Raw genomic sequence first — 13,677 nt, 5'->3', positions numbered from 1 at the left:
TTATACCTTAAGTAGTCTACTCTAATAAAATATCAAAATCCTTTGAAACTTCCAATGAAAATGCAGGGCACTAGTCAGCTTAAATATCCACTTAGTAATGAGATTAAACACAGGAATAAATATTCATTTCTAACTTACCATCTTCTGAACCTGTGATGATAATTGGCAGCTCAGGATGAAAACTGGCACAAGACACATTTTGGGCGTGTCCCTCCAGTGTCTGTACACATGTTTTATTCTGTAATCAGTGCACAGAAAACACTTTTATTAGTGGCAAACAATAACTCATCCTTAATTTTCCCAGTGCACAGATACATATAAATAAGAGTGGTTATGACTCTTAACAGTATTCAATACAGAGATTTTTGAAATAGAACCATCTTACTGTGTACACATTTTCTCTAATTATTTGATAGTATAGGCAAATGTAAATGTAACTATCACATTTAAAGAAGAAAACACAACACACCCCCGAAAGATGTGGTCTTCATCTAAGTATCATTCCCTCAAATTCCTAAGATAATGTCTTTAATATTTTTATCCTGTATTTAAACACAAATTTGAGTATCTCAGTACAACTGGTTTCTAGGCCTCATTTTATTAACTGTTTATTGAAATTTTGATGTGAGAAACAAAAAAATAAAAATTTAACATACTCTTGGAGATAAAAAGTGTAGTAACATACCTAGGTTTACAGGAGTCTTTGTGGCAAAATGATTGTACCATGGTGATGTCATGACATTATTCATTTGTCTGCTAGTTTTCAAATATAAATGAAAGTCTGAGACCACAGTTTAGGTGCAAATTCTGATGCCTTAAGTTATTATGCTATAAACAGAGTTCAACAACCCAAGTTTTAACTGTCCTGTAAGAAACCGTAAGAAGCATATCTAACATATGGCAAGTAAGTTATGAAAAAACTGTACCTGATAGTCCCATATTTTCACAAGACGGTCATCTGCACCTGAAATGAGGTATGGTTTGTCGCCCCCACTGTAGTAATCAATGCAGTTCACACCTTTTTCATGTCCCTCCAGAGTGAAGTTTGGTGACGAGGAGCCCAGCTGCCACACCTTCAGAGAGCAACAGCATCTGCCAGTCAATATGGGGCCTTGCTTTTCAGAAGGCAGCTCCACCACACCCCTGACAGGTCATATAAATGCCAAAGCCAGGGGGAGAGGCGCTGAAGAATGCTCATTTTTTCACCCACTTGTGTTTGTTTTTTCTCACTTTCCTTGAATTTCCAGGGGGCAGAATCACTATAGCATTCTCTGAAAAATGCCCATTTCCAGGCTTTATCCCTAGAGATTATGATTCAGTGGATCTACAAGGAAGCCCAGGAATCTAGATTTTTTTAACAGACACTCCAGGTGTCTTGACTTTGAGAAACACTACTTTAAGGGCAGGAAATGACTTCATGAGAGATTTAATATAAAGCTAATGAAAGTGGACTTAGTAGGATGTATTAAAAGGAGAAAACTACTGTTTAGTCAAAAAATTAAAAGTATGGAAAACTAGTCAAATATTACTACAGCACTGGTATTGAGCTTTACCTTTACAAGTATTTATTTTGTATGCCTACTACATGGGAGGCCCTGTGGGGAGTATAAAGATGTGTAAACAAACTTTACTAGAGCCAAAGATAAGACAATTTTTGTCTTCAAGATATACCTAATTTAGTGAAGAAAGTTTAAAACTAATTTCAAAGTTTCAACCTATGTCAAAAGCAAGGACAATCCAGTGAAAGGAAAAAAAATAAAGTAAGCCGAAGTCCTAAGATATTCAACATATAACATTTAATAATAAATTGTCAGACAAACAGCATATAACATTTTATAAAAGTTAAAGGAAAACTAATAAAAATGTTATATAGATGTAAGCCTATACATGCAAGCAAAAGTTTATGTAATGTATATTTTAAATCTATGCATATAGAAATAATTTAAATATCACAGTGGGAAAAGGAATGTATTTACACTCACTGCAACATGTATTAAGCATCTAGTATAGGCAAGGCACTGTGCTGCTTGGTAACATGTGTCTGTTTGGGGGAGGGGGTAACACACAGTTCCTGCCCCAAACATCAACATTTCAGGGATAAAAATTTCCGGAGACACGTTCATTATTATTCAACATGAAGGCCATAATAGAGGCAAAAAGCGATGGAAGGAATGGGATGAAAATGACTGGCTCTGTCTAGAGGTGAAATGAATGTCTGAAGAGAGCTTCTCAGAGTAAATAACTGTGCTAATAAGCCTTGAAAGATGAGTAATTCTCCAGAGGAAAAGAAATCAAAATGGCAGAATAAAGAATACCGCAGGCAGAAGGACCAGCTGAATTAGGTAAGGTTCTGTGAACATTCAGGGCTTCTCTAGAAAATGGTGAGTAGACCAGGGTTACTGGAGATATCTCATAACATTAGCTAAGGCTAGTCTTGGAAATGCTTGTATTCCACACCAAGGCATCTGGACTTTATGCTTAGACTGGGAACTGACAAGATGGAATCCATGTTTTAGAAAGATAACTGGAAGCAGTATGGAGAAATGAAGTAAGAAAAAGAATGGAGGCAGATGACATTTAAATATAAAACAGATTAATAATCAGCAGAAGTCAACAACAAATATACTCAAGGAGAGGAAACAGTGACCTAGAGAAGATACAGGCATTTTCTTATTCTGGGTGTGCAAAGGTTTAAAAGGTCTTACATCATATTGCTTCCACATGGAAAAACACTCCTTCATTAAGAGCACAGAGCTGCCACACTGTTCTTCTCAGCAGAATATGCCCTTCTGGATCAAAATGAGAAGTCCTATTTTGCTTCAAAATGAGCTTTTGAGAGAAACTTCTCAGACAGGAATAACTTTCTGGGCAGCCAGTAGTAAAATACCTGACACAACTATATTTCACCAACAATCATAACTGACACCAACAGTGGACATCCTACCTTGATAGTCCTGTCCAAAGAAGCACTGGCAAACTGATTGTTATCTTTGGGGTTGATCACAATCTGCATAACATAATGGGTGTGTCCTTCAAACACTTGTGAGCAAGACCATTTTTTTTCCCAGTCCCAGAGTTTAATAAGCATGTCATCTAGACCAAAAGAAAGTCTCCAGTTAGCTGCAATTTCTATTTCTTTCATTCAGAACTAAGGTGCAGAGTCTCTGTGTCTTTTAAGGCAGCAAATCTAACACAAATCATATATTCCACGTCTTAAAGAAACAGAATCGGAATTGAACAGATTTTTCAAAATGCTTATTAATTCTAAGAATAAATTTAACTCTCTAAAGATTGGAGATAAAAGAGAGAGATTACTAATAGCAAATATACAAATTTCATGGAAAAAAATTTGAGACAGACTCAATGGGCTTTACAGAATGATGAAAGAGGAACAAGTCTGATTACAGTCTAAGTATGAATGAATAATGACGGCAATGACTATTTCAGAAATAAGCATTTCTCTTTTAATACAAGATTGGTTAAAAAAAAAAGTTTTGAGTTACTTCACAATCTCTAAATTAAAAATGTTTCAAAGTGCTATTACCAGTTCAGTGCAACTGGTTTTAAATGCCTTCCTAAAGCTCCACTGTTTTATACATAATACCAAGGAGAAACTAGTCTGAGTATAAAGATAAGATTGACTCGGGTATATGGCAATCTGCCAAAACCTCACGCAATCAGCATGTAAATTAGCTTTCCGTTCAGCAGACGTTTCAGCGTCTAGACCTTCAGGTCTTCGCTGACGGGAATTGGAGCAACTGCTATACAAATCCTAAGTAGAGCTGATATTCATTAAAATACAGAAGCAAGCAGCACGGATAGCACGTTAATGGATTTAAATAGTTGAAAGGCTGCTTGGAATTAGAACTCTGCTTGTAACGGCACTAAAAGAATTGCATGTCTCACTGAATGAAACTGAATTACTCAAAGAGATGCACACGACCAAAAGGGGTCATCTCTTACCGCTGCTAGTTAGAATGAAAGGCTGGGTTGGATGAACAGCAATACAGCGAATGTAGTCTGAATGAGCTTCAAACATATGAACTCTCTCCAGAGTGTTGTAGTTGAACACTCTAATCTGCATGTCATCCTAGAAATGGAAAGTTTAACACCATCGTTACTGTTATGAAATAAACTGCACAAAAAAGTATACTATAGGCTCAGGGTATAAAGCCCAGGTTCCAAAACAATGCACTAATTAACAAAACAAAGCAAGAGTCAAAGCTCTGCCACTCGCCGCCAAAGCAGCCACTGACAGGTTCAGAGATGGGTTAGAAGCGCAGGGAATTACTTACCGCCCCTGTCACAGCCCAATTCTTCCTCGCAACAAACTTGGCAGCTCGAACAGGAAGATCACACACTTCAAATGTTTTCACCAGTGTCTTAAAAATTTCACAAGAATATACACTTTGAGTCATGAGAAAGTAACTGTAAAATCTATCCTGTTATATTTAAAACATCTGATTTTTTATATCACTACTAATCATAAAATGTTCTCAGGCTAAAATATAAAAGTGCAACAGTCAAATGAAAAAAATAGACCAAAGATCTTTTCTTTAACAGATTCAAAGTGCAGATATTTATAAATGACAAAAGAAAGCAAATGTCAACAAGATGAAGTTCCCCATCCTCTGTGCTCCAGCCCTTCCCTACTTCTCTAGCTTCAGCCTTGGCTACTCCCAGTGCCTTACCTTTGCTCATGTTCCCTCCGCCTGAAAACCCACCCAGAGGACGTTATACTCCACTTTCACAACATAGCACCTTCATAATTATGTGTTTAATGTGAATCTTTCCTGCTAAGCCCCCTGAGGGCAGGAATCTTGATCACCACTGTATACCCAGAGCCTAGAACAGCGGCTGAAAAACAATGAATGTGTAATAAGTATTTGTTGAATGAATTAGCCCCTAGTTTTCTTCTTTTAAAAATTAAACCCATAAACTCGTAAAATAAACTTATAAACAAGATACAATTCTTTTGTACACTTCAGCAATATGCTTCCATACAGATGCCGTTTCCTTTTAGTGAAGTACGAGAACACAGTGATTTAGATGTCCCTAAAGCTGCTCGGAATAGAATTATATACACAGGATAAAGGTGGAAAACTAGGAGACCCTGCTAGAAAGAGCAGGGATGAATGCATCTCTTTGTCCTCCCACTTTGATGCCTTGTTCTTTAAAATTCTGAAAATCAAACTATCACTTTTCAATCTATCTTTCTGTACAAGACAATAATGAAAAGAGCATATTCTGATTGATTAACCATGTGCACCAAATTTAAAAATAGGGACTGGTTCACAAGAACTGTTGAGCCCACTCTGGCTTCCTGAGCAAGACTTCAAAGATTCTTCAGTCAAAGGCTGAATAAGTGGGGACATAAGCTCCAACCTGCACAACCACTAGCAGCTGACTGTGATACAGACACTGCGAACAGGTAGAACATGCAACCTATAAGATGACAGACAAATGCACGAAAGCTCATGAGGAGCCAACAAATTCAGGGATCTGCTGAGCAATTAAAAATAAAGCAGCTACAGAACTAACAGTCATGTTTCAGGTCCACGTTAAGTGCTGTGGCTGATACAAATGACCTAAGGGATGGTCTTCCCACTCCAGAATCTAAACAAGCTAAACAGGAGGAAACGCTACACACTCAACATGTAAACCACCAGCGAAATGTAAGAAAAGAAAGAAACACTTGTATGGTGCCTTATAGGTCTCGTACACAATTTTATCAACTTCATTTAATCCTTCTGACAATCCTGCGAAGTAAAGAAGGCAACATATCATCTTCATTTAGGTAAGTAAACCGAGCCTCAACGTGGTTAAAAGGCTTGCCCACATCATTTAATTAGCAGGGAAACTATGCAGCAGTTTCCCACTAGCTAGCTATTTTACATTTGGTAGCGTATATATGTCAGGGCTACTCTCTCACTTCGTCCCAGCTTCCCCTTGCCCCACTGTGTCCTCAAGTCCATTCTCCATATCTGTGTCTTTATTCCTACCCTGCCACTAGGTTCATCAGGACCAATTTTTTAGCTTCCGTGTATACGCGTTAGCGTACGGTATTTGTTTTTCTCTCTGACTTACTTCACTCTATACGACAGACTCTAGGTCCATCCACCTCACTACAAATAACTCAGTTTCGTTCCTTTTCGTGACTGAGAAACATTCCATTGTGTATATAACATACTGATTTTTTAACTGCTGCACCCATCACCTCAAAGAGTATAATATCTCCTTATTTGAAATTCAAGTACATTTGAATTTACTTCCAAAAACCTTTTTGGCTCTTTCAAGAATTTTGCTCTCAATACACAAGTGGCAAGTAACTTCTGTTGGTGATAAAAAGAGGAGGAAAAGCAGGGAGAACCAAAAACAGGTCAACCATTCAACAAAAACTGAGTATCTACTATGAGCCTGTCTGCCAGGTACCCACTTGGAATAACAATGGGAATTAACACTAGGATAATCCGTCCTCATAAAACCTCCATATTTGAAGGAAAGAAGGAAATTAAACAAAAAATTACCAATGAGATGAATTATGAAAGGGGAGGTAGATGGCCCTGCAGGAGGGCACAGAAGGGTACAGAAAGAAAAACGAAGCAAAGTAGATGACCCAGATAAAGCAGAGTTATGTTACAGTAAAGCCTGGAGAAAGATAAGGGAAGTACACCCGGGCTTTAGAGCACAACTACAGTGACAGGGCAGAACTGAGAAATGGTTAAATGGAGCTGACAGAGGGGACTCCAGGGAGCATCAGGGAGCACGGTGGGGGTGGAGCAGGTACCAGTGTATCTGGCCAAGCATAAAATCTGAAAGGTTGTAAACACATGGAGAGAGTAGATCTCCCCCCCCCCCACCCACACAAAAGCAGTGAACAAGCATACTCTCCGCATCAGGGCAAAAGGAATTCACGAGATAAAGATTTGAAGTCACAGGACAGAAATTCTGAACTAGTGATATACTGATAAAAGGAAAGTTTATTATTCACTAGGTCAACAAATAACTACTGAGCCCTTACTGTGTGTCAGGTAATGTCATAGGCACTGGGATACAGCAGAGAACAAAGTGGTTAATGTGAATAAAATGTCACTGGTGGGACTTGGCTGACTGTGTAGTCCTTACTGTTTCATTAGAGTGATATACGCTGTAAGGGTGTTTTTAGGTTTACTCCTGAACTTGGTTCCCTAAGGCCTATTTTTGCCATCTTAAGTCCCTCAAATGTGAATTTTATCTGGATTTTAAGAACTTAATCTTGGATGTTGGGGATAATTACTGTATAAATAGACTCAAAACTGTATGGTATGTTCTGTACTTTGAAAGAAAAAGATTAAGGATGGCCAACAAAGACTGGAAAAGATAAGACAAACTAAGCTGAAAGACCTATTATTTACTCAGATGAAAGCATTTAAGGGATATAATCTGTAAAAGGCACATTGTCATGTGTAATGAAAAGCTGACTACAAATCTCTCTCTGATATAATCTATAATTTGTATGGCTGACTGAAAGTTACCTGCATCATGCATTACAGTGAGCACTTGGGGAAAATTTAATACAAGTAAAAATCCCATTCTTAAGATGGGTAGAATACTCACTGAATGGAAAATTAAGTACCATTAAATACTTTCATCTAGAGCAAGTGATCTTATATTGGTGTCAGTTTCCTTAATTTCAAAGTAGAGCTAAGACTACCTATCTCAGAACTTAACACTTAAATATTGGATACAATGAGCCTAGACAGTTTCTCCCACAAGCTCTACCCTCATAAGTATTAGTTTATCTTTATTAAAAATACTTCGTACCAATTTATTTAAGAAAGCAGTATGCATATACTACTGAACTCTGTTATATTTCTTCTCTTTCATTATAAACAGATTAAGAAAGTATTTCTAATAAAGTCTTTAAAAATTCCTACCTGTGTTTCATGATTCCAAACGCACACACTGCCATTGTAAAGACTCGCCAACATCCACGGCTCTGAAGGATGCAAATCCACACTCTTAACTCGATCAGATCGAGCAGTTAGCTTTCTCTTGATATCGAGTCGCAGAGGCTAAGGACAAACATAAAAAACAAACATTAAATTGCTATGCCAAATAAAACATGCTTGAGATCTTAACTAAAAACAGTGCATTATCATGCCTACAAAATAATTCAGTTTTTACTTTGCTAAATTACAGACACAATTTTTACTTTGCTAAATTACAGACACCTACTTATTCACTCATATATACAAAAAATATGAGTATTAAAAAATTTTTAATTTGTAGCAGCACTTGTCAAACTTTTTGGTCTTAGGACGCCTTTACAGTCTTTATTTTTGAGGACACTAAAAAGCTTCTTTTCAGGTAGATTATATTTATTAATATTTACCATGTTAAAAATTAAAACTGAGACATTAAAATATTTGTGTATTAATTCATTTTTAAAAATGAACTAACCCCATTACATGTTAAGTAAGATATTGTTATGAAAACTATAGTTTCAAAAGAAATTTAGTGAGAAGAGTAGCAATGTTTCACATTTTTGCAAAACTCTTTAAATTCTGACTTAATAGAAGACATTTGTTTTCCCATATCTGCTTCGGCCCTCAATATGTTGTGATATATTGTTCTGGTTGATGTATATGAAAAAAAACCCCAAAAACAAAACACAAAAACCTGGCTCACAGATACTGAGAACAGATTGGTAACTCCCAGAGGTGGAGTGTGGAAGAGGGATAAGTGGGTGAAGGGGGTCAAAGGGTACAAACTTCCAGTTACAAAATAAGTAGGTCATGGAGATGTAATGTACAGCACAGTAGTTAATAATACAGTGTTGCATATCTGACAGTTGCTAAGAGAGTAGATCTTAAACGTTTTCATTGCAAGAAAAAACACGTTTTTCTAACTATGTATGGTGACAGGTGTTTAGACTTATTGTGGTGATTGTTTCACAATATACACAAATATCAAATCATTATATTGGACACCTAAAACTAATATAACATCATATGTCAATTATACCTCAATTATTTTTTTAAAAAACTGAGTTCTTCAGAGAAAAGTATTAGATTTATTTTGGCAATAATATTAGTAAATGCTAGGCAATGTAATGTGGGATCAATAGGGGTTATATCCATGTCCATGAAGGGCTTTGGAGCCAAATGGGAATGTTTATAATGTTTTAATGTATTTAAGTTACAAGAACCAAACGGAAATTACAATTTTAAACCGAAGCTAAAATACTCCCTCGAGTCATAAAATACTAATAGTTTAAAACAGCCTTTTTCAACCTGGATTCCTCATCTAAACCACAGAAAGAAAATGATCTGAATAACTACTTTCTCAATTCTCCCAAGGATACCTTTCTAGGAGAAAAGTTAACTCATTATATATAATGATGGCTTAGGGCAGTAGTCTTAATCCTCTCTTGGAAGCAGATCTGAGGAAGACGGATTTAAAATATGTTTCTCCTTCAACAGGTTTTACACACAACCTAAAAGTTTATTTGGCAAGTTGAGTTATCATCAAGTTTTTATTTTTGCGATCTTCCGTGATGATCATGAATGGGACAGAAATTTAACGTTACTTTTCTACACAAATGAAGACTGCTAGATAATTTCCGCAGAGATAATTCCCTGAGACAAAGCAAACACCTCACAAGGCTTTTATTCATCGATTTCGATCTCTATCAAATCTGGGTCACTGACTGCTTCGAACCTTGCTCTGACTTCTATACAGGCCTCCCTCACTTTTGGCAACAACCTACACCTCTTACTTTCCTTTAAAAGATCCGAGTTCTCTGGCTCTTCTCTACAATAGCCACAAAAATGTTTCCACTGTCTTACTTTCTTCTCCATCTCAAACTTGCTACTCTCAAACCATCATCTTCACATACCTTGCTGAAGCAGGACCTCTTACTTCACTCATTTCTGAATTTTGTCCCATTAATTACCATCACAAATGTTAACTCTTTTTTTCTGGTCTCTTCAGAGTTAGCAAACATGATGTGTCTATCATATGCCAGGAACCACGGTGGAGGCTTTTTCCTCTAGTAAATGAGGAAACTGTATACTTATAAACTATGTATATTTTACTATTAAAAATGTTTTAAACGCTTGATTACTGAGTAAAAGTGACACTTCAGGAAGGTGGTCCAGGGGACTGAGCAACCCCAGTATAACTCTACATACCCCCAATGCACAATCTCAGTTTAAGAAGCACAGCCAAGAGCTCCTGCTGTATTTCTCCCAAGATTTTAGTGCCTACTTTGAATGAGACATTGTACTAGGCACCGTGGAATACCAAAACGAGTAAGGTACTCATACTGCAGCCTTAACTCTAAATGTCTCCTTATATCTCCCAAAAGCTGGATGCATTTAGGACTCGGCTTAACTGCTACTGCCCCTACTATGATCTTTCAGATGACCCTACCAGAAGCATCCTTTCCTACGGGATCCTACAGGTTTTAATTTAACATTTGTGCACATGTCTGTTTTTGCTTTCTAGAACAGATGCTCCTTAAGGGCAGGGTCACTGCTTATTCATGTGTTTATCTCCACAGTATCTTATATATTTGGGTATAGGGGTTTAAGTACAGACAGTATAATCGAGGTCTAAAGAATCATGATGGACTCAAACTTCAGTTCCACTACTCATTTCAAACGTACAACAGTGGGTAAGTTTACTTAACTTCTCTCAGGTTTGAAAAATGTAAAACCGTTGACTATTATCTACCGCTTAGTATAATGAGAATTAAATTCAGTGTTAAACAGTTAGAACAGTGCCTGGCCTATTGTAACCACTCCATAAGCATTTATAACTCACTCTCCCAGCTGTTGTGAGAATTAGGAGGCAAATGTTTAGCAAAATCCATGGCACATAGTAACACTCTATGGTAAATGAGTGAATAAATAAATTCACATTTTGTAGTTATATAAAAGATTTTAAATGTGTTAAACAATGAAATATGTAATTATAAAAATACTCTTAAACATTGCAAAAGAAAACTAAATTAGGCAGGTGCAAGGGCTGTTTCCAAAAATGTCCAGTGCTGAAAGCACAGCACACCCCAGAGCAGGTGGCTGGTAATACGAGGTGGCATAATTAAATGACTTGAGTATTGTTCAGAGGCTCTTAACCTGGGGACCCAAGGAAGTTCATGCATGAGGACTGGGGGGGGGGGGTATCTGTGAGTGAACCCACTAAAATTTTATGTAATGCTGTGTTTCTCTATGCATTTTTCTGGAAGTATCCATAATGTTCACAAGTTTCCCCAGGGAATCAACTTCTGCTGTAGTTAAAACTCTTCAGCAATGAGCCTTCAACTAACTTGATTTTAAGTTTTTATTTATTTTTTTCCTTTAACTGCAAGGTGGGGAACTTGGACTTATTAATCCCTACGGTCTTCAAGCTCCAAAATCCTTGAACCTGTGCTTCCTAACAAGTGAAAAAAAAGCAGGAAAATGTTTAAATACAAAATATTGAATTTCTTACATCTTTTTGGAAAGAAATTCTCACACTATCGTACTGTTTTTCTTACTATTATAACTCATTTTGTGCAAAAATATTTTAGAGTATGTTTGGGGGTGATAATAAAAAATGCTGTCATGACTGTCATTCTTATCAGCCGCTATATTTGCAAATGCAGAAAAGTACGCCAACCAGTTTTATAAACAACTCCCCAACTCTTCGTTTCTCCCTAGAAACCTAAGCTGGGGTCCCAAAGCATCTGAAATTCCACTCTTGACTCTCTATGCATTTTATTTACATTTTTGGGGGGAGCGGGGCTTGCCTGTTTAAGTTCGTAGTTTGCGGTCAGCACATACTATACCAGAACAAGCCCAACATGAGTGCAAAATCAGCTGTCGCCGTTTTAAAGGCATAATGAGGCAGTTTCGTCAATGCCTTCTACGGAGTTCAACGTTTTCGGTCTCTTCTATTTCCCTACACCAAGGATCCCGCTGCAGACCGCAGGACCTCTGGCAAACGCCGTAAGCACCGGAGGAGTCAGGGACCCCTCAATTCCAGGCACTGCCTCCTCAGACCACCCATCGCCTCCTCCCTCCCAGAGTTCAAACTGGACCAGGACCCCGCAAGGCCTGAGGCGGCGGCCGTAGCGGGAGCCCAGGTGCTCAGGTGCTGACTATGGTCCTCAGGCCAGGAGCTCCAGAAATTGGCCTTGGCCGCAGGGGCCCCACTCCCTCCTGCAGGGCCTGGACCTACCATGGCTCCGTTGGTCCAAGCCTGGGCGCCTTTACTCGCTGCCGACGAAGCAGTCCGGGAGAGACCCACCGACCCGCTGACCGGCCGACTGCTTGACGTGGAACTTCCGGGAGGAGTTCTCGCGATAGAACTCGGGTCCAGGGCCCGAGCGCCTGCGCAAACGCGGCACGGGGGCTGACGTTTCCCAAGCCCCGCCCAAATTTCCAAGGCAACAAGGCCTCCTAAATGGCCTCGAGCCCACCTGGCGCTGCTGGGGAAGGGGGGGTGTGGCCTCCGCTACCTGCTGCAGTGTCCTGGGGCTGATGAGCGTGTACGAGAATCAGAAAACCGCGAGTTAAATGAGATGAGAAAAAACGAAATGCCTCATCCGAATGCTAACGGCCGGAGAAACTCCCCTATAGTGGAGTTGTGTCGCAGGGGCTGAGAAGCGCTGTGAGGCTTCCTCTGATTCTGGCTCCGAGGAGAGAGGGCGGGGAAGAGAAGGGAAGGCGAAGCTAGGCTCTAAGCCTACTGTACCCTGGTGGGCCTGAGAACGAGGCCCAGAGAGTCCTCTGCGGGGCCTGCTCGGGGCCCTGATTGAGGCTGGAAGGATGTGGGCCGGTTTCTGGGCTGAGCTTCAGGCATTGGTGGTCAGAGGGCTGCGAAGAGCCTTCAGCTCTGGAGCTCCCCAGGAGATGGGAGTATCCGACCCTGCAGGATCTCCTTCTATTGAGCGTCGACCGCGTTGTACATTAATTTATAACTATTTATTGATCTTCGGCTGTGTGCCAGAATACTTTCCTCTCAAATCTTCCCATCGAATCTGAATTATCTCCATTTTACTGATGAGGAAACTAAGGCTCAAAGAAGTTAAGGGTCCCCACCAAGGCCACACTAAATGGTAGAGTCAGGATTTGATACCAGACTGATAAGTCCTCCAAGTCCTGTGCTCTTTCTATTACACCAAAGTATATCTTCATTAAGGTAGTTGAACTCTAGAATAAGGACTTGAGCCACAGCGGTTGCAAAGTAAAGTGCTACAGCTTTTGCCTACCTGCACCCTCTTCCCGCCTTTTTTTTTTTTTTTAATTTTGTTTATTTTTGGCTGCGTTGGGTCTTCGTTGCTGCACCCTGTCTTTCTCTAGTTGCGGCGAGCGGGGGCTACTCTTCGTTGCGGTGCACGGGCTTCTCACTGTGGCGGCTTCTCTTGTTGCAGAGCACGGGCTCTAGGCACGTGGGCTTCAGTAGTTGTGGCATACAGTCTCAGTAGTTGTGGCTCGCAGGCTCTAGAGCACAGGCTCAGTAGTTGTGGCGCACAGGCTTAGTTGCTCCGCGGCATGTGGGATCTTCCCGGACCAGGGCTCGAACCCGTGTCCCCTGCATTGTCAGGCGGATCCTTAACCACTGCGCCATCAGGGAAATCCCTTCCCGCTTTTTAAAATAAATTTATTTATTTTAAAATTTTATTTTATTTTTTAAACACTGTGAGCC

The 13,677-nt window shown here is 39.4% G+C and overlaps 1 protein-coding gene across 1 annotated transcript in view; it reads right to left on the bottom strand.

Annotated features, from left to right (window-relative positions):
* Nucleotides 1-12,299, bottom strand: part of COPB2 (COPI coat complex subunit beta 2) — a 29,103-nt gene extending 16,804 nt beyond the window's left edge. The window contains exons 1-7 of the mRNA XM_081234604.1: nt 12,208-12,299; nt 7,917-8,054; nt 4,296-4,382; nt 3,964-4,090; nt 2,945-3,093; nt 927-1,073; nt 139-238 (exon numbers count right to left, since the gene is read on the bottom strand). Of these exons, the coding sequence (XP_081090730.1) occupies nt 139-238; nt 927-1,073; nt 2,945-3,093; nt 3,964-4,090; nt 4,296-4,382; nt 7,917-8,054; nt 12,208-12,210 (751 nt within the window). The 5' untranslated portion in view covers nt 12,211-12,299. The remainder of the gene's footprint in view (nt 1-138; nt 239-926; nt 1,074-2,944; nt 3,094-3,963; nt 4,091-4,295; nt 4,383-7,916; nt 8,055-12,207) is intronic.
* Between the last annotated feature and the right edge of the window lie 1,378 nt (nt 12,300-13,677).

This window comes from Mesoplodon bidens (assembly GCF_964165515.1).
Source record: "Mesoplodon bidens genome assembly, chromosome: 5".
NCBI lineage: Eukaryota > Metazoa > Chordata > Mammalia > Artiodactyla > Ziphiidae > Mesoplodon > Mesoplodon bidens.
This window is presented reverse-complemented; position numbering and strand designations above follow the sequence as displayed.